Consider the following 23489-nt stretch of genomic DNA (forward strand, 5'->3'; position numbering starts at 1 on the left):
AGCCATGGAAAGCCTGGTCCACTATGATTTTGTCCAATCCTCTTTTTAATCCATCCAATATGGTGGCCATCACTGCATCCCATGGAAGCGAGTTCCATAGTTTAACGATGTGCTGGACAAAGAAGTACTTTCTTTGATCTTCCAACATTTAGGTCCATGAGTTTATCTCATTATCAGAGCTTTTCACTACCCACTCTTTCCATGCCATGTATAACATTTTACACTTCTATTGTGTCAACTCTTATTCACCTTTTCAATGATGATGATGATGATGATGATGATGGTGATATTATTTATACCCTGCCCATCTGGCTGGGTTTCACCAGCCACTATTGGAGGCTTACAGCACATATAAAACATAGCAAAACACCAAACATTAAAAAACTTGCCTGATACAGGGCTGCCTTCAGATGTCTTCTAAAAGTTGTGTAGTTCTTTATCTCCTTGACAACTCAAGGGAGGGTGTTCCACTGGAAGGGTGCCACTACCGAAAAGGCCCTCTGCCTGGCTCCCTATAACTTCGCTTCTCGCAGTGAGGGAACCACCAGAAGACCCTCAGAGGAGGACCTCAGTGTCTAAACAAAAAAGTCTCCATTGGTCTCATCCACTCAATCTGGTGGAGCCTGTCTTCGCATGCAGGGGAAGTCCCTAACTCAGCACCTCGCACCAGGTTTAGCCAGCCACGTGTCCACAGTCGCATGCTGACAGCTTCTAAGAGTCACAGCTGAGTGGAGAGTCAGGTGGGGACGAAAGGTGGACAAACTACCCAGAAGGAGCATGATGTGCAGGGGTGGAGGAAGGGGTGTGTGGTGGGTGCGTTCCACCCTGGGTGCCACCACTGAGGGGGGTGACAAAATGCCGGGCGGCATTCACCGCGGGGCCTGCAGCGTGCCCAAACCACATGTCTCTCCTGGGAGAGACGCAGTGGCTTGGGTACACACAGGTTCCACACTGCCCAGACGATCCGCCCACTGCCTTCCCTCTAGCTGTAGGATGGCTGAGTGGGAGAAGGAAGGCAGACTCTGGAGGCCCTGTGGTGCGCCCCGCCCCTATGGGCAGCTTGCTCCGCTCCTGCTGATGACGTGTCCCCCACCAGGGGTCCCCTAGCACCCCAAACACTCCTACTCCTTGAAATCAGACCTACTGAAATTAATGGGCCTAACTTAGTCGTGCTCATTCATTCCAATGAGTCTACTCTGAACTGCATACGACCCTATGCCTGTTTACTCGGAACCAGAACGAAGTCCAGCTCAGTTTAGGATTTCCCTCAGAAGTAAGCCCAGCTCAGCGCAGTGTAACAGGCAGAACAGAAACCAGAGGAATTATTCATCTGCTTGTCATGCGGCAGAGCCGGCTGAGTGGCTCATTTCCTGAAAGGAACATTACACTGCTTGCTGCTGCTGCTGTTCTCCGCCAATTGCATCCTCAATCAATATCGGAGGGAGGGTAGATATTTATTTATTTTAAGGGCGTGAGAGCCGAGGCAAAGAGCCAGGCTTCACCTCACAGTTCGGTGTGGGTTTTCCAAGGGAAGGCTCTGCGTCTGAGGGAACGCGGTGAAACCTGAGGGAACCTGCAGAGACTAACCCACACAGCCCCTCGGGTATCCGATTGTTTGCTGGCTTCCAGGAAGAGGGGATGGAAGAGAAGAACAGGGTGTGGGACGGACAAGACACACACACACACCCCAATCTGGATTCTGACATGCGGTTCTCCAGACACTGGATTAAATGAAGGCCGGCAAACGTTTCCCGTCTTCTGATGAGGCCTCTCGGCTGTCTGCAGAGCTGCAGACAAGACGTACGGCTAGCAATCGCCATCCTCTGCCTGACAGCTGGCTGGGCTCTGCCGAGTAAGTGCTTTGGGCTCCTCGCAGTCCCCACACCTCTTTCCGCCGCCAGATCAGGTTGTGGTGCCAGGCGCATTGCTGAGCTCGGGTCCTGCGTGCAGGTTTGCCACAGGGGTGATCTGCTTGGCCGCTGTGAGAATGGCGCACTGGGCTAGATAGGGTCATTGCTCTGATCCAGAAGAGCCTGTGAACATCCCGGTCCCACAGTGGCCAGACAGACGCATGTGGGAAACCCGCAAGTAGGACCCGAGCATAAGAGCACTCTGCTCTCCTCCTGGTTTCCAGCAACTGGCATGTTCCTTGTGTGTTCCTTTCCTAAACAGTCTCATCACTTCCATCACTGCTGCCTCCCTGTTTGGTGTTTGTTTGTGTGGTTCAAGATGCATGGAATTGTTTTTTTAAGACCTTTTTGAAGTTGCTTTTGTTGTTTGCTGGAAAGAAGGGCTGCGTATAAATTAAACAGATTAATTCCTTTTGCTGGTAATCCCCAACTAGCATGCAGCTCCTGAAGCCCAGCACTGCTAGAGGGGGAAACTTTAGCCTAATAATTGTCTTCCTCCATCTTCTTTTTCATCTCCTTTGCCTTCGGCTCCCTTCTTCCTTTGTGGCAAAGTGTAAGCATTTGCTGGGCTGTGGGCCAAGGTGGACATGGCAGGTCGCTTAGATTTAGAATAATAGAATCACAGAATTGCAGAGTTGGAAGGGACCACGAGGGTCATCTAGCGGCCCAACCCCCAGGAATCTTTCGCCCAATGTGAGGCTTGAATCCATGACCCTGAGATTAAGAGTCTCATGCTCTACTGACTGAGCTATTCTCTGGGGGTTTTTTTCAGTTAAGGTATTTGGGCTTGGCCTAAAAAGGAACACAACCTGGTGCGCTCCCCCCCCTCTCTCTCACACACACAATCTCTCTGCACACTAGAGTTATTCCTTTGGGCATCTGGAGTCCATATATTACATATTTTCCAAACTGTGTATGTAGTTATACATGGTTGTATGTGTACCCAACCACACTGCAGTCATTTGAGCCTGTGGTTGCTCCTACCATTGGACAGAGTGAGGCAAGTGCTTCAGGCGGCAGATGCGGAGGGCAGGCAGGCAGCAGTGGCGATGCGCTGGAGAACAGATCAATTTGTGCTGCATGGCCTGTCCTATGGACCGGCTATCTTGCTGTCCTCAGGTGTGGTTGGACATAGGAGACCACCTCTAGGGTCTGAGGTCCCTCCCCACCCCTGTAAAGTATTTGAGCAAGCTGTCGTCGTCCCCCCCCCCAAGTGGATGGGCATTTCCATTCAAATGGTGTGCATGCACTGCCTCATGTGATAACATATGCAGGGCGGGGCTTACCTCCCCCACCCCAATATTTTGTTCAAGTTGGTAGAGCATGAGACTCTTAATCACAGGGTTGTGGGTTCAAGTCCCACCTTGGCCAAAAAAAATTCCTGCATTGCAGAGGGTTGGATTAGATGACCTATGCAGTCCTTTTCAACTTCACAATTATATGATTCTAAGTTGGTGGAGGGTGCTGTCCCATTGCCAGTTTTGATGGAAAATCCCACAGCCAGTCTGATCAGCATCTCTATGTAGGAGAAGGAATCCCCACCTCAGGCAGCAAAATGCCCTGTTTGAGGCTGAAGCACACAGCTGTATTCATCACTTAGAAACTTAGGGAGCTGCCTTATACTGGGGCCACCTGTGTTCATCTGTCTCAGCCTTCTCTGATCTGAGGCCCTCCTGACAGCCCCAGCCAGCATGGTTGATAGTCAGGGACGATGGGATTTGTAGTCCAAAATTATCCGGAAGGCATCTGGTTGGGGAAGACTGACCAAGCCCTCTCTGCCTGCTCTGACTGGCAGTAATGTTTATGAATGCTGGTTGCTGGGAATCCCAGTGTGTTTTTGTGCTCATGCCCTGCTTGCAGATTTCCCTCTGTGGTATCTGATTGGTCACTGTGAGAACAGGAGGCTGGACTAGATGGGCCATTGGCTTGATCCAGCAGGCTCTTCTCAAGTTCTAACTTTCTGACACAATACCCAAACTGAAACAGGGCTACAAATATCTCTGGCCTTTGCAATGCAATTTTCCAGCCAAGCAATGTGTACAAAAATGTACACATTATACACAATGTGTACAAAAAAGTGTACAAAATTTGGAGAAAATAATGTACGAAAACACAAAATTGCATACAGAAATGTGTACATTGGAATAAGTTGCATTAAAATGACAATGAGTTTCATAAGGATCTCTTTAAAGAACTTAAGGTGTAGCAAAAATAGGCCTAGAGAGAAACCAAATGTAACAGATTTGTCCATCCCGAGTGACACTAAATAGCTGGCCTCCTCACAACCAAATTTATTTTTATTCATGGCATTTACAGTATATCCCACCTTTCGCTCCAGGTAGCACACGTGTGTCTCCCCCTCCTCATTCAATCCCCACAACAACCCCATGATCTTAGTCTGAGAGGTAGTGACCAGCCCAATATCACCCAGAGAGCTTTGTGTTCGAGTGGGGATTCGAATCCTGGTCTCCCTGGTCTTAGATGAGCACTCTAGCCAGGGTTTCCCAAACCTGGGTCTTCAGCTGGTTTTTTTTGAACTACAACTCCCATCATCCCTAGCTAGTAGGGCCAGTGGTCAGGGGTGATGGGAACTGTAGTCCAAAATCAGCTGGAGACCCAAGTTTGGGAGACGATGCTCTAAGCATTGTTTATATGCCACCCTAGCTCAACACAGACAAGGCCAATCCATCACCCAAAGAAAGGCCGACTTCCCCCTTTGCTTTCTTCTTCCAGCTCGAGGAGGAGAAGCATCATTGCTGGTCTCACAACCCAACATGAACACCACGGTGGCGCAGAACGTTTTGCTGTCCGTTGCGCATACCTTTGGAGGCTCCCCCGTCATCAAGTGGACCCACACGTCACCCAGGGGCACATCCAAAATTGCCGAGTGGAAACCGCGAAGCTACGCCAACATATCCAGCGGCTACGTAGACAGAGTGAAGATTTATGACAATGGTTCTCTTCAGCTGCTGAACGTCGATATCAGAGATACTGGTTATTACTTAGTCACGGTGAGAGAAGAGTTTGGGATCACCATCTATGGCACCATCCTGTTGAATGTTTATGGTATGAAATGAGAGGATTTAATATTTTCTCTATTGCCGACTGCTCGCAATTCGCTCTTTGGCAGGAGTTGGGAGCTAAAGCTGGGCTGAATATCCCCATCCCACAATTTCATCATAGGAATGCTTGGCTCGCGCAGAAATGGGAAAGGTGATAGTTGGAGAGTTTTCAGGGGGTAGGCAGACTTTTAAGCCTGACCTTAAGTGGAGAATGTTTCCCTTCTTTCTTTTTCACCTCCTGCCTTACCACCCAAAAACAGGTACAGTATGTCCTTGATCACCACAAGGTGTTTTTTCACACATTCAGCTGAATTTGAGTTAGAAGCCTCTTGCAGACCTTCCCTGCTTGATGCGGGGGAGCTCAGGAACACAATGTCCACAGATAGATCATTCACCTGTTCAGGTAAATGTCCGAGAATGTGCCAAGAAGCTGGCATCTGACTAATAAATGAACGGATATTTATCTATCTAGCAAATTCATTGCCACCAAATTACCAGCAGTGGTTCAGGGTTGGGTCACTGTCAATTGCCATCATGGATCATTTGCTAAGTGTTGTTGTTGTTGTTGTTGTTGTTGTTGTTGTTGTTGTTGTTAAGGTTTATTGGATGAATAGATGTGCCGTGTTTCTCCAAAAATAAGCCATACCCCGAAAATATGCCATACCCCGAAAATAAGCCATAGTGATAGGCAGTTTAACCTTGTAGGTTAACCTTGTAGGTTAAACTGTACCATACTTAATAAAAAAAGACATCCCCTGAAAATAAGCCACCGTGTGTTTTTTTTGAGGAAAAATAAATATAAGACGGTGTCTTATTTTTGGAGAAACACGGTATATTCTCTGATTCAGGGGGATTCCCATTCTACCCAGGGGCAGAGCAAGCTGTGGTTTTGGTGCTGCCAAAACGGTCCGCCTGCTGGCTCCCTCTGAGCTGTAGGGTGGCAGACAGACTCCTCATCATCTCTGTGATAAAAAACCAACAACTCTAGCTCTGCACAAAATGCTCACCAACTTTGGCTCCTCCCAAAAATATGAAATAAAGTCAAACCATTTTTGCAGGGTGACAAGAAATTTTCTGCACCAGGTACCACCTGACCTTGCTACATCACTGATTCTACATCTTGTTATCCTGATCTGGGAACCCTAAGGCATTACAGCAGGACAAAACCTTATGAAATAGAGAATTAAAAACCTGATAAAGATCAGGTTTTCAACAGATAGAGGGTGGTGGCCAGTGGCTTCTCCTTCTGTGTGTTTGTGTGCTGTCTGCCTTTGCCTTTCTCATTGCTGAGGGAGACTTCAATGAAAGGGAGATGCAGCCAGGATCTAAGTCAGACCATGGCAACAGAATGTAAAGTTGGGGGAGAGTAACCTGTGCCAGGTGGTCCCGTTTCTGAATGCTTCCCACATAAGAATCCCCAACTCCTCCCTGCAAGTAAACAATGAGCATAGGACGGCGAACGCTTTCTATTTGCATAGGGAAACATTTCAAAATGCAATTGCTTTGACTGCCCACCTCCACCAAAAACCCAAAACAGATACAACTCCATTTCTATATCATTGCTCTACTGCAGGGGGGGGCCAACTCTCAAGAGACTGTGATCTACTTGGGGGTAAGCTGTTAAGCTTTTTTTTAAGGAGGAGGAAAGCCCTGTTTTTTTAGAAGTTGTTGAGCTTTTGTAGGGGAGCCAAAGTTGTTGAGCTTCTTTGGGGCGAGCCAGTGATCTACCACAGACGTCCAGTGATCTACCGGTAGATCACGGTCTTCCTGTTGGACATGCCTGCTCTCCTGCATAGGTAGAACAAACTCCAGATAAGTCACAAGGGTGATTGATGGCAGCGGCGGTGGGGAAATTCAGAAACAGAGAGGTCCAAAAGCAATGAGGGCTTGGCAAAAAGGCTCAGCTGGGATCCTGCCAGACAACCTGTTTATTCAGCATTCATCCTGATTTGCTTACACAAAGCTTATGCCATGGTTAAATGGTATCTGATATTTACTGTGCATTTGTTTGTGGGGAGGTAATTCAACAAGGAACATTCCCCCTGGTTTGCTTGATTACACACCCTCCCATTAATCATGTGTTCACTTCCCAATGCATATGACTGTCACTTTCCTAGTTGCAAAAGGTGTTATGGTTTTTTCCCCTTCTTAGTGCATTTGTTGTGCTGGGGTGACAGAGGACTTTAAACCCCTTTAATTGTGCAAACCTAAATAAAGGATGTGCACTTGAATCTATCCCACAGGATAGTGATAGTCTGGAGGCACCACTCGATGACTCGTGATTTCTTTTCCAAGTGTCCTAAGTCAACTTTCACTGTGTTGTCTGCCTCCCCTTTTCCTTCAGAGATTATCTATGAAGACCTGCATTTCGTAGCCGTCATTTTTGCCTTCCTCGCAGGTGTGTCTGCCATTCTAGTCTGCCTCATGTGGCTGTGCAATAAATTAATGCAGCTGTTTCAGAAGGAGAGGCACCGGATCAAAGGTAATCTTTGCAGCAGCATGTAAAGGAAATAAATAATCTTTCATTTGCTCCAACTGTACCTGTTTGTCAGAGATAGCTCCTGATTTGGGGGGTGGGGTTTGCTATCCATTCTCGGAAAATGGTTTCTTTGGAGGATGCTTCGTTGAATTGTTGTTATTGCGAGTTGCAAACACTGTTCTTCAGCAGGAATCGGAAACCAGCGACCCTGCAGTTGGCAGTCCAGCTCCCATCAGCCCCAACAAACATAGCAGAGATCAGGAATTACAAGAGTTGTAGTTCTCCATTCCTCTTAAGAAGAGTTTAGCTCCATGGACATTAATCTGGGAAGCACATGCATATTTCTTTAATGCACACCTGTAACTTTAAAAATGGGCCACGGGTGGCGCTGTGGTCTAAACCACAGAGTCTAGGGCTTGCCAATCAGAAGGTTGGCGGTTCGAATCCCCACGACGGGGTGAGCTCCCGTTGCTCGGCTCCTGCTCCTGCCCACCTAGCAGTTCGAAAGCACGTCAAAGTGCAAGTAGATAAATAGGTACCACTCTGGCAGGAAGGTAAACGGTGTTTCTGTGCGCTGCTCTGGTTCGCCAGAAGCGGCTTAGTCATGCTGGCCACATGACCTGGAAGCTGTCTGCGGACAAACACCAGCTCCCTCGGCCTGTAGAGCAAGATGAGTGCGCAATCCCAGAGTCATCCGTGACTGGACCTTATGGTCAGGGGTACCTTTACCTTTAAAAATGCATGCACGTGAGCACTAAAGCAGCTAGTGCCACTGGCATTTTACATTCTGCAGCAGTATAATTTGAACTCTGATCCTACTCAGGGACAGTGCTGAATGCATGCTAGGAAACTTGCATGTATGCATACTTCATCCCTTAAACACACTCGCAGAAGATGCACATCTTTTACAATGCACAACCCTGGGAATGTGTCTAAGGGACATTGGGACCCAGGGATTATCATCTACACTGGGATCTCAATTTGAGTGCCAAAGCACAGTTACACACGAGACAGTTGCAACAGTATATTAAACAGTTGTGACATTCTTTCCCATCTCTTCAGGAGGCAGGAATTTCTTAGCAGGCAAATCAATGTAGGAAGGATGCCCTGAAAGAGGGATATTTAAAAAAATCAGCCAAGTGTAAATCTGGGCATATGGTACAGACAAACCTCAGTTGTTGAACATAATCCGTTCGGCTTTTGAAATGTTCGACAACCGAGGCGTGGCTTCCAATTGGTTGCAGGAGCTTCCTGCACTCAGGCAGAAGCCATGTTGGATGTTTGGCTTCCGAAAAACGTTTGAAAACCGGAGCATTTACTTCCAGGTTTTCATTGTTCGGGAGCCGAAACATTCCAGAATGGAGGCGTCCGGGATCTGAAGTTTGACTGTACCAGCAACAGTGCTGCAGTATTCAGACTTAATCTCTCTCTCGTCCCCCACCCTCCTTCAGTTCCTCTGCACCTTGTTTGCAAACTGCATTATCTATTTGGCTTGAAAGATCTTCGGGCAATTTCAAGCATGCAAAGACATAGACAAACACAGCAGGCTGTTTGCTTTACAACTATGGCAGTGGCAGCTGAGAACACCTGCGGAGAAGGCCTTATTGTGCCACAGCCCTTGTGCAAACAAGCGGACTTGTCATATCCCTTTCCATGGAATGTCAGAAGTTGCCTTAGATAGGCGATAATTATTTTCCAACTGGTGGTAGCAGCTCTCTAGGGTATCAGCTAGAGATCTTCCACATCACCTGCAGATAATTTTTAAAAAACAAGAGGTGCTGGGACCCTCTGCTTGCTAAAACAAAGTGCACTGCTACTGAGGCACGCCCAGTCCATTTAAAGTGACAGTCCCTCCCTCTTTTGACACTTTGCAGTCCTGCTTCCTTTGCCTCTTGCTGCAAGACCGCAAACTCTCCCGCTGCTCAGTTTTATGCAACCTATGAGCTTCCTATCAGATTTTTGTGAATGGGACAATCACAACTTCCATCATCCTCGACTGCCCATCTTGGCTGAGGCGGATGGGAACTGGAGTCTGAGGAGCACAGATTCCCTATTCCTGCAGGATCAATCCCCTTCTAGGCCTCATATGAAGGCACCCCCTCACCGAAACTATCTTCCTTGCTGAGTGAAAAGTGCCTCTCCTTTGCATACAGATGGTCCCCCTGGTTTAGCTTCATTAACTCCAAAATTTAGGACCCCGCCCAAACCTGTGCTAAAGTTTTGCAGCCATTTCGCAGCAAAAATCCTGTTTTGCAGTGCTCCCCCCAAAAACCAGGTTTTTCAGTTAACCAAAAATGTAACCTTTTCTGAATTGCTTCAATTTGGCAATAGTTTTGCAGTGAACCCTGGCATCTGCCCATAGGGCTGGGAAAAGGGCAGTGCCTTAAAAACCCTGGAGAGCCATTGCCACTTAGCATAAACGATACTGAACTGGTCTGATTCTCCATTCCCCTCCCGGCAACTCCATTGCCTTTCCATGTTCCATGACTGGGTTTTCTCCATACAACTGACACCAGAGCAGATCTGGAAAAGGAAGGATATCAAGAGAAATAGCATCTGCAAAGCTGCTGTAAATGTAGTGCACACACTTTACACTTGGATCTTTTGGTTTAATTGGTACAGATTTCAGAGGGGAGGTGCAGTATAAACATGGGCCTGTTTAGGGGAGATTATGTAACACTAATGCCCTGTTTATAGAGATTTGCAGCAGGTTTTCACTATGCTCATGAGTTGTATGCCATTATCTCTTAGCTATGTTTTTTATTTTGGAACTGCTCCTTTCCAGTCGATCCGTTCTCTAAACAACTACATTCTCCTTTCATTTACAGCAAGCGCAACTGAAGAGACTGAGCTGCAAATGATGGGGTGTTAAATGTGGAACAGTTTAGATGTACGAGACAATTTTCTACCTCAAAAATGAACACTAGTAAGAGAGGAGACAGGCATCCAGAAGACACAAGATGTATGTTTCTTCTGTTGTAAGATATTTCCTGAACCAGAAAAGCAAAGATTAATTGGAAGCTGATTCAGAGACGCTTTTGAGAGATACTGTGGAATTTACAATGGACAGAACATGTAAAGAGGACGGAATGCTTCTGTTGTTCAACCTGTATCAAGAACAAACACTTAAACTTTGCACTGGCAAATATGACGACGACATGACTGAGGACTTCATGTGCTAAAATTTGCACCCACGATAGTGGACAATCTTGAATGTGCATAGGTAGGGGGGGGGGGAATGCAGCCTTTTAAGGAAGGTGCAACTGTTTACAGTGGTACCTCGGGTTAAGAACTTAATTCTGGAGGTCTGTTCTTAACCTGAGGTACCACTTTAGCTAATGGGGCCTCCTGCTGCCGCCGCACGATTTCTATTCTCATCCTAAAGCAAAGTTCTTAACCCGAGGTACTATTTCTGGGTTAGCGGAATCTGTAGCGTCTGTAACCCGAGGTACCACTGTATTAACTTATTCCATTTTAGAAACAAATTAAAGTAGTAATGGGCAACTCGCATCAAAAACATTTACCGATGATTGGGTTTTTAATTTAAAGAATAAACCAACATTAGAATGATGAAGTTCAAGTTCTTTCATTGACCTTTTGATGTTAGACGACAAGATGAGCATCCCATTTACTTATTTCTATCCCTCCCCTGTTTTTCTGGCACTCAGGACGGTGTAGATGGGGATCATCTCATTTTGTCCTCACAACCACCTTGTGAGGTAGGTCAGGCTAAGAGTGATATGGCTCAGTGGGGATTTTAATACGGCTTTCTAACTTCTAAATACAGTACTGCATACACTATGCCACAAGCTTGCATTGATATTTTGCATTTAATTCCCTGTGCTTGTATGTCTTTGGAATGACAATAGCATTCCAATAGAATGGTTAAACGAAATGGTGCTCGCAACTGTCTTTAGCTGTGGCTGTTGGTGAATGTTTCAGGAATAAAACTGACAAATAAGCTGCCTTGTTAAGTGTTTTGATCATCATTAATAAAGAGTTATTACCTGAACATACATCTGTGACATCAAAAGTCACAGATGCGGATCTGAGCACTGCAGAAATAACTACTGCTATGGCAAAGACCTCCTCTAAATGGAAATGTTCCAGCCTGTTCTGGGCTGCCCTTGCTAAACTGGGCATAACCACATTTTCTACAGAAGCAGCCCAGGTAATCCCTTTATAAAGATGGGGCAAAGAGGACTTCCATTTTGCAAATCTCGTGAACTATTCATCAAGGACTTTGGACTCGAGCAAGACAACAGCAGTTTAATTCAACATTCAGAAATGGCAGGAGAAATTGCTTCCAGAAATTGCTTCTGGGGGGAGGAGAAAAATGAAATGAATGACGTTTCACACGTTATGCAACTTTAGAACCATCAGGAGTGTATAAGAGTCATTCCCTTTTGTGCCAAAACAATAGTCCTTTTTGTTTCGTCGCTAAGCCTAAGAGCAGGGTGTCAAGGCTGCCATGAGGAGCTCCATTTTGTACACAAAGTTGCGTCCTTCCATCTTGTTCCATTGAACCTCTTTGAATGGGCCACGAAGGTTGTTCCATTTGCTGTCTTGAAGCACGTCGCTTTTGGGGAGGTCTTTGCACTGGGAGCGTGGGAACTGAACCATAATCTTAGTGCCGCTTTCTGGACCATTGCGTACTGCAGAAAACAAGCACAGCAACGCAACAGCATTAACTATGCACCATTTTGTAAAGCTTTAAAACTAAAATGGTAATCCCATTAACCCAAAGGTTCCCACGGTGACATAGCCCATCAGTTAAAATATGCAAATAATATCAATCTGGCGATTGTGCCTTCAACAATTCTTAGGGACCACACAAGTCCTCATTAAGTCGTACTGTGCCATTTTTGACTTTCCAATCTGAGTGGGTTGTGGTTTTTGTTTTGTTTTTAAACTGCAGAGTGTAAGAATGCTGTATTTACTGTACTGGTTCCTTTAACTGCAATTTCTTTCCTTTTAGCTCACATGCATGAAGCACATAGGTTCTCAGCAAGTTTTAATTCCCAGCACAGTACCTGAAATAGAATAGTCTCCATTTGGTGACGCCACAGTTATGGCCGACGCATTGCCAATGCTCTCCACTGGGCCCAGACCCACGTGATTACCAAAACTGAGCACATGCCATCCCATAACTTTGGCCAACTGCTGGACTGCATGCACTTGATGCTGTGACATCTGAAATAAAATTAAAAAAAAATGAATGGGTGGATGTTTCAGTTGCATTTTATCCCCTTCGTTCCTGCCTCCTGCCATATTCTCTATATTTGCTCTCTCAAAAACGCAGAGCAGCTACTTTATAATAGCTACTGTAATATAACTGCATATCTGCATTTAATCTACAGCAGTTTCCACACTCAAGAGTCATCATTGCAGGAGCTCTGGTACCAAACAAGAGTGAAAGATATCCAGAGATTCCAAGTGACACAAAACTGCACTTTTTGGTTGTCTGTGACTATGAGCAAGCCATCCTGACTCAGCTGAAGGCTCCCAAGGCAAAAAGAATCATTTAACAGAAAAACATACTTTCTAAGCATACTACTGGTAGAATCAAAGCTGGCTCAACAAGTTCGCACTACTAACTTTGGACTGAAAACAGGTCCCTAGTCACAGACATAATTTCCCTGTTCTTGCTATTTGCCACTAGCACAATATTTTGCAGATGCAGCAGGAGAACTTCGAACTCCTACAACTGTATTAAATCTGCATCTGCAATCCCAAGACGTCCATTTTAAAAAAGAAGGCATTCAAGGTCCTGCTGCACTCACCCACCCACCACAGAAAGGCAAAAGATTCCTGGTTTTTACCTGAGAGAGAAGAAAATCTTGTAACTCTTGTTCTTGGTGGGATAGCGTAATTACTCTTCCGTCTCTATGTACTACTCGGATCTGCTCAACGCCAATATTTAGTTGCAACTGAATGGACCTTTGAAAGCAATAAGATATGAGCACAACTGGTGCTTTGGGGTGGTGGAACAGTGGTTACCTCCATTGCCTGAGAAAGTCAAAAGCATAGCACTGCACCACAGTTAAAAACCAATCCTTCAACAGCAGCAATCCTTAAAAGCAGAGTGAAGTAGAGCACTATAGTGAATAGGGAAATGATATTTCAATTCAGCAAAGAAGCATTGCAAACACCATTGGGAATCACGCTTAGCGCCCCCTTTTTCAAAAAGACATTTGAGCCTCTAAGTCAGGCATCCCCAAAATTCGGCCCTCCAGATGTTTTGGACTTCAATTCCCATCATCCCTGACCACTGGTCCTGTCAGCTAGGGATCATGGGAGTTGTAGGCCAAAACATCTGGAGGGCCGCAGTTTGGGGATGCCTGCTCTAAGTTATGGTTATTGGGGAATGACCTCCCCAGCTGGGTAATTACAGAGACATCCAAATATTTTCTCCACCCAAGGAGCAAGGTGCAAACATTTCCCCCCTTTCACACTCACTTGCATATCTGCTCATAACCTTGAGAGGTGATCAGGACTTTGACACTTGATTCATAGACATCATTGATGTTTGACCAGTGCGCCTGAATTTGTGGATCCTCAATACGGCTGGCAAGACTGTCGATGGTTCGAGCAGTTCTGAAAACAAAAAGAACAAGATCCCAGAAGACTTGGAGGCACTGCATTTTTATACTGGTGAGGAAAAGTAATAAGCTCTGCCTGATCACATTAGACATAAATGCCTATAAAAATAAATTGGTATTGATAATATTTAAAGCCTGACACATCTCAAATGCTACCGAGACTATGATGCCTAACTTTAAGCGAACCTTACGTTGCACATCAATGTTTTATAGGTATTCCTGAAGACACTAGCAGGCATATATTATTCAACACATTGATCGGTTGAAGCTGCACGTCTTGCAAAACAAGACAATAAATGTAGGAAAAAGACTCTGAGCATTGCAAGGAAAACAGAAACAACCACCAGTAAAACATACATACACTGGGGGGGGGGGGGATAAGACGTGGGTTTTTCTGCAATCAGCTTTCCTTAAGTAACATTACCTTGCAGGTAAAATGTATTAGGTTTGCTCCCTCACTTTGTTTTTTATTCTATTTTTATCCTACCCTTTCCCCCAAGGGCTTCAGGATGGTGTTTCTCTTCCCAGCCATTACATCTTCACAACAACCCTGCAGGATAAGGCAGCTTGACAAGCCTTTCCTAGTCCCCAGTCAGCTTGTGTGGAGATCTGAACCTGGGTCTGCCTGGGTGCAGACTGACATTCTAACCACTAAAGCGCACTGGCCAAGTCTAGCATTTCCTGATATCAGATATCTGGACCACCCAACATAATTGAAATGCTCCCCTCTACTCATTGCATCCTCCCCTGATTTGAGCCCCTTTCCCAAATCAACTCCACTCCTTTTCAATTCTCATTCCATGTTGTCCCTGGAAATTCAGCCTGGCCATTGACCAGCAGGGCTCTCCCAAGCAGAAGAGCTGGTCACAGTCCATCATTTGGACATCATTGGGCATTGATCTATATAGAATATATGTAACACTTCATATTAAACACACTGGAAAAATCAGTGTGATCCAGTACAGACAGTGGACAGTCTTACTTAATATGCTTATGAGAAACGGATTAAAAGTTCTGCCTGTGATAAACAGCTTCCTATAGAAATTATCTGGGAGTGTAGTCAGTGCTCTGTTGCTGATGAAAGGAACTCATCTGTGGAATGGAGGAGGGAGGTAGTTTCGCATCACCTCCCAGTCTGCTGTTCTCCCCTAAATCTTCTCCCGACAAGAGCTGTTATTCAGCAACATCTGCAGGGCCAAAGATTCCTTGCCCCTTCTCTGAAGAATTCCTTCCATAAATTGAAAGAAGATATTGGATACAACCCCTGCCACACAAGCGAAGCGTTCAGGCGAATTAACTTGCAAAGTATCTACGTTATGCAGAAAGCGCTCTCCAAAAGATACATTTGCATACCTGCGTCTCAGAAAGATGTGTTTTGCCTGCTTTATAATCTTCTCTAGCAGCCCCTCACTTGGTTGCAAGGAATTGATTTCATTTTTATCAAAAGCCTGAGGCCCCGCTAGTCTCATTCTCTTATGGCCAAAAGGTGCACTAGCTGGGTGAGGCATCATGGTGGAGCTCAGGGTCTGCTTGTGAAACTGAGGAGGGGAAAAAAGTTGCTATAATGAAGCCAAGGGAACAAGCCAATTCTAGTCTTAAGTCAGAAACTGTGCAAAGACCAGCAAAACAGAACTGTTTGTCAAGTAACAACTGTATACAACTTGATTGAATGATTTTTTTTTACTATTGAGAAAATACAAAAGCAAAAAACACACCATGATTTTGTATCAAACAAGCAAAATTACTCCTGGGTTTTGTAAGGCTCAAGAATACTGGCCAGAATAGGGAACACAGATCCTGAAAACCATTTATCAGGAGAAGTACCTAGTTCTTCTCTTTTTGATGTAAAGGAGACAATTAGAGATTGTCTCCCCCTTCCACCTTGGAGAGGGAGTGAGCATATCACCTAGGGGGGATTATTGGGTTGTATTTGGTTTTTATTATGTATTTTGTGTTTTTTATACTGGAATTTTTATGTTGAGAACTGCCCTGAGATCTACAGGCACAGGGCGGTATATTAATTAATTAATTAATTCTCATCAGGAGGTCTAACAATCAGAGACTTGTCCTGAAATCCTTCACTGCCTTACCTATGAACAAAACTCTCCACTATAGTTTCTGGATGTCTTCTGTCTTTTCTCTAGTTTGCAGGAGCACCTGCTCTATATCAGCTATGTCACCCTGGAGCAGCTCTGGGGAACCTACAGTCCTCCAAATGTTACTGGATTCCCAACTCCCATCATACCCAGCCAGCATGACCAATGGTCAAGGATCATACCGGTAATTAGTAGGTTCCCCACTGGTGAGCTTGAGATTATCAGCAAACAATGACACTCAGGAAATCGTTCTCAGAAGAACAAGAGCTTAAAAGATATTTGCTTCCCAGAGATCTGTAATTTTAATTCAATTCACCTTCTTAGATCCTCATGCATGTAGGATAAACCTGTTCATGGATACTCAAGTACAGTATATCTCATGACTTCTCTCTCCGTATTGCAAAAATAACAGTGCCTTCCCCCACCCCCAAAGTCTTTGATACTAATTCTTCCAGTAATGCATTTGCAATTGTACTCTGGGGAGAGGTTCTCAGCCATACATGGAGATCAAGGAGGGCTAATGGAATAAAAACCATAGGGACCAATATTCTGTCATGATTAGAGGCAGACCCACAAGTTGCCAGTTTGCACACTGAGATAATAAAAATGCTTCTCAGGAACCCGTCAAGAAGCTGTTCTGCAAATGGAGTATGCTCTTATTTTTTCACAATCTAAAAGTTCCTGCTACCAAAACCAGAATCCACAATAGAGGAAGGAAAGAGTTAGTTGTGTGCTGGTTCCAGCAATCGAAAGACACAAATCCCATGCAATCATTTTGTTTTCATTCCCCGCTTTAATTGGCCTTGCAAGAAGATCTGCTACAAGTCCGACTCAATGATACTGGGTGGGACAATGTTTGCTGGATAGTGCTGATTGTTTTATCTAACTGACAGCACTGTGCGGAAAAGCAGCACAGTCTAGGTTGTTGTCGTTGTTTATAAGAAGCCATGGTACCCAGAATTAGCCACTAAAGTAAACATAGCCTAGATACTACCACCCTTCCAAAAAAAAAAAAGAGAGAGAGAGAAAATTCCATAGCTCTTAATGCAAATATTACACACCCTCTTAGCAGACAATTAAAACAACAACAGCTGCTTTCTTTAAGTGAGCTAACAGGAAGAACAGAGAAAGCTGACAGTACCTCTCTAATCAGCTGGTGCAAATTATGCTCTAGAACGTAAAGATGATCCTCTGGACTTTGCTTATCGGAAGCAGATTTCTGGGATTTCTTGTCATCTGAAGAGTGACACAAGGAAATGGACAGCTGCAAGCCTACATAATGAAATGGGGCAGAGAGAAAGCATGGCTTAGTTTTAACTCTGAAGAGCACAGCAACACATACAGCATAACAAGATAATTTTTTTACTCCATTTGTCCTACACACAAACTTGCCGATTTCTTAAATATAAGACATAAACATTAGCCTATGGAAATGGGGAAATTTGCTGGCAACTTTGCCTAGATCAGTCCATGCAAGCAAGATGATAGTTTTGGGTATCTTTTGGACAGATGAGAGCCATGCACCTGAAAGAGTCGTAAGACTTGGAAAGGTACTAGGTTAAATGACACATCTTTTTAGATCTGTTCTCTACACGCATGCAAAAAATTGCCAGATCCTTCAATTTAATTTGTCTTGGAACGCTTACCTGGAAATGGCTGAGAAATTATTTGGTTCTTCACAACTATGTGGGGAATCTGAGATTTAATTTGTACAGCTTCTCGAGACAGTTGAGCAAAGATTTCTTTACACAGCAATACATTCTGTGCCGTCTCCAGCTTCGTTTGCCAATGCAGAGCCCCTAAAGGAGAGGAAGGGAAAAACACCGTTGTAAAGTTGAGAGAAGCAGCTCTATTTATATGGACATTCAAAGTATTATACAACCTAAACGATGAGAAAGAGATGGCTGATAAAATGTGCACACAATTTGAATCTTTTAAATACAACTCAAGTTGAAGACAATACATAACACTGCCTATGCAGAGCTCAGTGGGGGTGGGGGGAAAAGAACACATTTATTTTAACGTCTAGATCTTTGAGCAGAGTATTATGAATCAGTGAAGACAGTGGGCTTTTCAAGAGTAGGTTTATTTTTTAATAGGTCTATTCAGTTTTCATGCGGACAAGAATCTTTTGAGACATACCATTCAAATACAGACCATAACTGTACCTGGCTTTGATTTCAGAAGCGGCCTTTTAAACAGATTTACTGTACCAAGATCCCCTATATCGGGTGCTTGCTTCTGAATAGACACCTATATTCAAAAAGAAGCAAACAGGGTCATTTTGTATTCAAAGAACACACTAACAAAACGTTAAAAGCAGCAACTGGACAAACCTTTATATAGGCAGATCCCTCTAAATCACTTGGGATTTGAACATCCAATGGACAGTAATCTTCAGGAATCTTTTTATCCAAATCAATGTCTGTGTTTTTTATGACCTCAAATGTACCGTGATGAGGAAAGAGAGACCCTAAAAATAAAAGTAGTTTAAATGTTTTGGATGACGCTGAGAGACTGTGGCATGCCTAACAAATTCAAAGAATTGAACTGGACACTATCTTAATTATAGTTCAAAGCTAAGGAGTAGTTGGTACAATACAGGGGTTGGCAACCATATATACTACCTAGCCCCTCAGTTGCCAATACAGTGGTGCCTCGCTTAACGAATGCCCTGCTTAACGAAATTTCCGCTTAACGAAAGGATTTTTTGAGTGGAGGTTGCCTCGCTAGACGAATTCGTTTTATGAAAAAAACGTCTAGCGAATCGCGGTTTCCCATAGGAATGCATTGAAATTCAATTAATGTGTTCCTATGGGCAAAAAAAAAAATTCAAAAAAAAAATCAATGCATTCCTATGGGATTCGCTAGACAAATTTTTCGTTATAAGTAAAGACCCGTGGAACGAATTAAATTCGTCTAGCGAGGCACCACTGTATACCTTTCTCCTTCTGCTCCATGCTTCTTGGCGGGGCCAGCCCTATTATTAGTGAGTCAGCTGCCTCAGGCTGTGACAAGCTCCCCATTAGCTGATTCATTCTGAGCCTCCACACATTCCCCTCTGCTAGACAACAGTGTTCCACATGTCCCCTAAGCTAGCCTGCTGCCTTCAAGTGCAGTGGAGGATGCTGTCCTGTTGCTCATGTTGAAGAAAGATTCAACAGCCACTCCAAGCAGTTTTTGTACATGCAATGTAGTGGGTGAGGCACCATCTTGCTACTCGCCTCAAGCAGCAAAATGTCTTAGGCAGTCCTGCTTCAACTCAGAAGGAGGAGATACAAAGCTCTATCATGCGTGGAAGAAGAGGTGATCAAAAACATTATTAGTAGATTCAGCAAACTTTAGACCAATCCTTTGCCTATCATACCTGCACTTTTGTAGCTCAAGTCCCCAAGGATCTTATCCCCAACCTTCCTCAACTTCCAGTGCTGCCTCAGTCTTAGTAACTCAGAGTTGAAGTCTCTCTGCCGCTTATTTTCCTGGCTCTCTGCAACCGATTTAGATAACCTTTCTGCTCCCTTCAGAAGAATTTGGGCTGCTCCAGCTAACGACTTCTTCTTGGAGATCAGCTGCAAAACTTGATTCTAGAAATGAAGAAACAGAACTGCAGTTTTATTTAAATGTGACTTTATCTGTTGACACCAGTGATGGGGCAACCTGTGCCCCTCCAGATGTTCCCAGATCACAACTCCCACCATCTACAACTGTTGGCTGGTACCAGTGGGAGTTCTCAGTCCATCACTATCTGCAGAGCCAGTGGTTCTCCTTTCACATTATAAAAACAACAAAACAAAACCTCAAGCAGAAAGGAAACTTATATTGTGTCTTCCAGGCAACAAATCAAATTTGGGCTTAAAAGCAGGTGTGGACAAATTCTAATTCCCTCTTTTAAAAAGAAACTACTTCATATTTGACAATGTAGCCCACAGTTAACAATACATACAAACAGAAATACAGTTTAACCAAAATGGAACAGTTCATCTTTCCCAATAGTTTTAATAGTGGTCTGAACAGAACAGGTGTGCTGTACCTGTTTTGGGGTAAGTGGTTCTTGCACAACTGGATCCAGAGTCATGAATTTTTTATCCTTGACAATGCTGAGAACATCATAGAGCACACACATCTCTGTCAAAGCGCTTCTTAAGTTATTCCTCACTGAATCCCAGGGCCAGAGCGAAGGCTGGAACTTTACCAAACCTAGAGCACACAAATGAAAGAAAAACACAGGAAGTCTATATACTATTGCTGGAATTATCAAGAGAGCTATTCCTTTACACAGGTGCTGCTATAACTATGGCTAGAAAGCTGCATGTCATGGTGTTGCATCCCTTTAGTGAAGGGTCAAAGGTCAGTGGTAGAGCATCTGCTTTGCACGCAGAAGGTCCTATGTTCAATTCCTCACTAGCTCCAGGTAAGGCTTGGAAGAGACCCACCTGAAGCCCCAGAGAATTGTTGAACCAGTGGTCTGAGTCACTATAATGCAATTTCCCATGCTTGTTTCCTCTTCAACTCAGTGAGAGGGGGTGGGCAGCTTTAGAAACTTCCCAATTTAAAAAAAAATATGAATATCAATACTGGTAAAATGTGCAGGAAAGCAGTTTTCACCTATAGATTTTGAGATACATGCTAGTGGAGCAGACTGCCTAAATTATCCTTTGCCTGCAAGTATGTAAGCAGAGGTTAGATAGCTATCCATCAAGGATGCTGCAGCTGCAGCCTTTGTATTGTAGATCCTCCACTGAACCAGGGATTGAATTAGATGAATTCTTGGAAAACTTCTAACTTCATTAATCTGTGATTCAGTGTGGTTGAGGGGTGTACTGAACATCTTCCAGGATGCACAGTTGGGGAGGGGCCACACAGAAGTCCAGGAATCCAGTAGCAAAACACAGAAATTGAATGCATATAAAAGCATGTTTATGGCCCAGAACCCTCTGCAACGCACCATAGTTCTTCATTAGACTTGTAGGAAATTCCTTAATAAACAAACCAATGCAGAAAAAGTTTGCCATCCACCAGATGGTGGTTTGTGTCTCATTAGGTGTTGGATATTACATGAAATAAACCAGACATTTTGAATTAGGTGAGAAGCTTGTTGTTGTTTTTTCTCCCCCAAAGAGAAAAATGTGTCAAAATCCGCCAAGGTCCTTCTCCATGAATTGTCCTTCAGTTGTCCACACCCACCAGATATTTTTAAGATATCCAAGCTGACAGCTCTGAGGAAGGAGTTGGCATAAACACTCTCCCCTCCAGTAGAAATAAGGAGGTGGGCCAGATTGCTGGCAGAGGGGTCACATGTCCTATTGTTCCCCTATGTAAACAACAACAACACCCAGTAGAAACACCTTCTTGGAAGGGAAAATAAAAGTGTGTTGGGGGTTATTCACCTGCGATTTCCACAAGGGGAGAGAACACAATTAAAAACGTGGTTTCTCTGCCTGCAGCCTGAAAGTGGCTCAGTGTTTTCGTTTTCATCGTGTAATTTCTTTTCTCATTTTGTATTTTTGTGCCCTTTTAAAATGTGTTTTTTTGTTGTTTGGGGGGGACTATTGGTTGTTTTTTAAAATAATTATTATGTATTATGTGGTTTTATATCTTGATTTTATTCTGTGAACTGCCCTGAGGGTTATAGGGTGGGGTGGTGTGTGTGTGTGTGTGTAAATAAATAAATAAATAAATAGTGGTGGACCGCCCCGCGATCTTCAGAGGAAGGGTGGCATGCAAATGCAATAAATGATAATAATAATGATGCTTCAGGTTCGGGCATGGCAGGGGGTTGGACTACATGACCCTCAAGGGTCCCCATCCCAAGTCTACGATAGCGGTGACGGACAGGCCTCGCTCCCTACCTTCCTCCTCCTCCTCATCCCCTCCTGCGGCTCCGGGCCACTCTCTTCCCCCGGCGGCCGGCGCGGGCTCGTCCTCCTCGGAGCCGGAGCTGCCCTGGCTGAAGTCGATGCGCTGCGCCAGGCGGGCCAAGTTCTGCGACATGGAGAGCGGCTGCAGGTAGGTCTCGCTCCCGTCCAGGCCCACCTCCTGCACATGCTTCTCGCAGGCGGACTCGATGCTGATCCGCACCGCGGGGACCCCCGACATCTTCGCCTCAGCTTGGGTCTCCTCAGAGGCTCTGCGTTCAAGTGTTCGAGAAGGCCTCGCCGAGCATGCGCGTTAAGGGCTACGGTGCCTGCGGAGGGACGAGGCAGAGCAGCGAATCAGGTTTCCCTCCTCAGCGGCTCTGTGCGTGAGAAAAATCCCGGCTGGCCTTGCCGAGCATGCGTGTTACGGACTACGGTGCCTGCGGAGGGACTCGGCTAAAGCAAGGGGAGAAAAAAAGGAGTTCAGGCTCCCCCTAGTGGCCCCCGGAGGTTGTTCCCGGAAGAGCTCGGGATTTGCAAGGGGCGGGGATAGAACGGAGGCGGCGGGGGGGGGGGGCAGGACCGCGAAATCAGCCTTCCCCAACCTGCCGCCCGCTGGATATTTCAGACTACAACTCCCATCAGCGCGGCTCATTGGGAGTTGTAGTTTTTTTAGCAACTGGAGGGCACCGGGTTGGGGAAAGCTGAACTAAAGCGTGTGGCGGCAGTTATTTATGAGCAGCATGCTTTTACATGCATCTTTTATTTATTTGCACGTTTGCTCTGCACGGAAAATTATACTTGCTGGGTTTTCCACTCTCCAGGTCAGGAATGGGGAAGCTGCCCGCCTTGTTGGTGTTGGGCTTCAGCTCCTATCACCTGATGATCATCTGTCTGCACTTGCTGGTGCTGATGGGAGTGGAGTCCAAAGACACCTGGAGGGCCGCAGGTCCACCCATCCCTACTCCAAGCTCCACAAGACTCCGCAGAGACTTTGAAGTAGGTGTGCAGTGCAATACCACCAAGGTTTATTCTAGAGCAAGTCCCGCACCGAATTCCAAAGAAGATGCTCCGAGACAAGCATTTGTAAGATTGTAGCTGTATGTTACAAGCCTTGTGCATTTGGGGTGGGGGTGGGGGTTGGTCCTGTAAAACTCCAATCCAAAGTTCCTTTCAGTCAGATGTAGTTACTACCAAGCCCAGGGGGCTGAGTCAGGTCCCCCCCCCAAGCAAATTTCCCCTTGTTGGCAAAAAGGAGCAAAAAAGGCTCCCCATTAAATTGATCCAGTATACCTGAAGGAGCGTCTCCACCCCCATCGTTCTGCCCAGACACTGAGGTCCAGTGCCGAGGGCCTTCTGGCGGTTCCCTCATTGCGAGAAGCCAAGTTACAGGGAACCAGGCAGAGGGCCTTCTCAGTAGTGGCTCCCGCCCTGTGCAACACCCTCCCACCAGATGTCAAAGAGAAAAACAACTACCTGACTTTT

General features: G+C 45.2%; 2 protein-coding genes across 2 annotated transcripts; one reads left to right on the forward strand and one right to left on the reverse strand.

Annotated features, from left to right (window-relative positions):
* The first annotated feature begins 1507 nt into the window (after positions 1 to 1507).
* VSTM5 (V-set and transmembrane domain containing 5) lies at positions 1508 to 11412 on the forward strand. Its single transcript, XM_035115520.3, has 4 exons — positions 1508 to 1852; positions 4644 to 4976; positions 7317 to 7454; positions 10280 to 11412. The coding sequence occupies exons 1-4, from the start codon at positions 1762 to 1764 to the stop codon at positions 10321 to 10323; spliced, it is 606 nt and encodes a 201-aa protein (XP_034971411.1). The 5' UTR covers positions 1508 to 1761; the 3' UTR covers positions 10324 to 11412.
* Positions 10967 to 22312, reverse strand: MED17 (mediator complex subunit 17). Its single transcript, XM_035115519.3, has 12 exons — positions 21999 to 22312; positions 20180 to 20346; positions 19517 to 19733; positions 18486 to 18622; positions 18318 to 18402; positions 17796 to 17948; positions 17291 to 17421; positions 15407 to 15591; positions 13911 to 14048; positions 13274 to 13391; positions 12485 to 12644; positions 10967 to 12106 (listed from the first exon to the last, which is right to left on the reverse strand). Exons 1-12 carry the CDS (start codon positions 22243 to 22245, stop codon positions 11898 to 11900), a joined length of 1947 nt encoding a protein of 648 aa, XP_034971410.1. The 5' UTR covers positions 22246 to 22312; the 3' UTR covers positions 10967 to 11897.
* Between the last annotated feature and the right edge of the window lie 1177 nt (positions 22313 to 23489).

Source organism: Zootoca vivipara, chromosome 4, assembly GCF_965207765.1.
Source record: "Zootoca vivipara chromosome 4, rZooViv2.hap1.1, whole genome shotgun sequence".
In the NCBI taxonomy this organism is placed as follows: domain Eukaryota; kingdom Metazoa; phylum Chordata; class Lepidosauria; order Squamata; family Lacertidae; genus Zootoca; species Zootoca vivipara.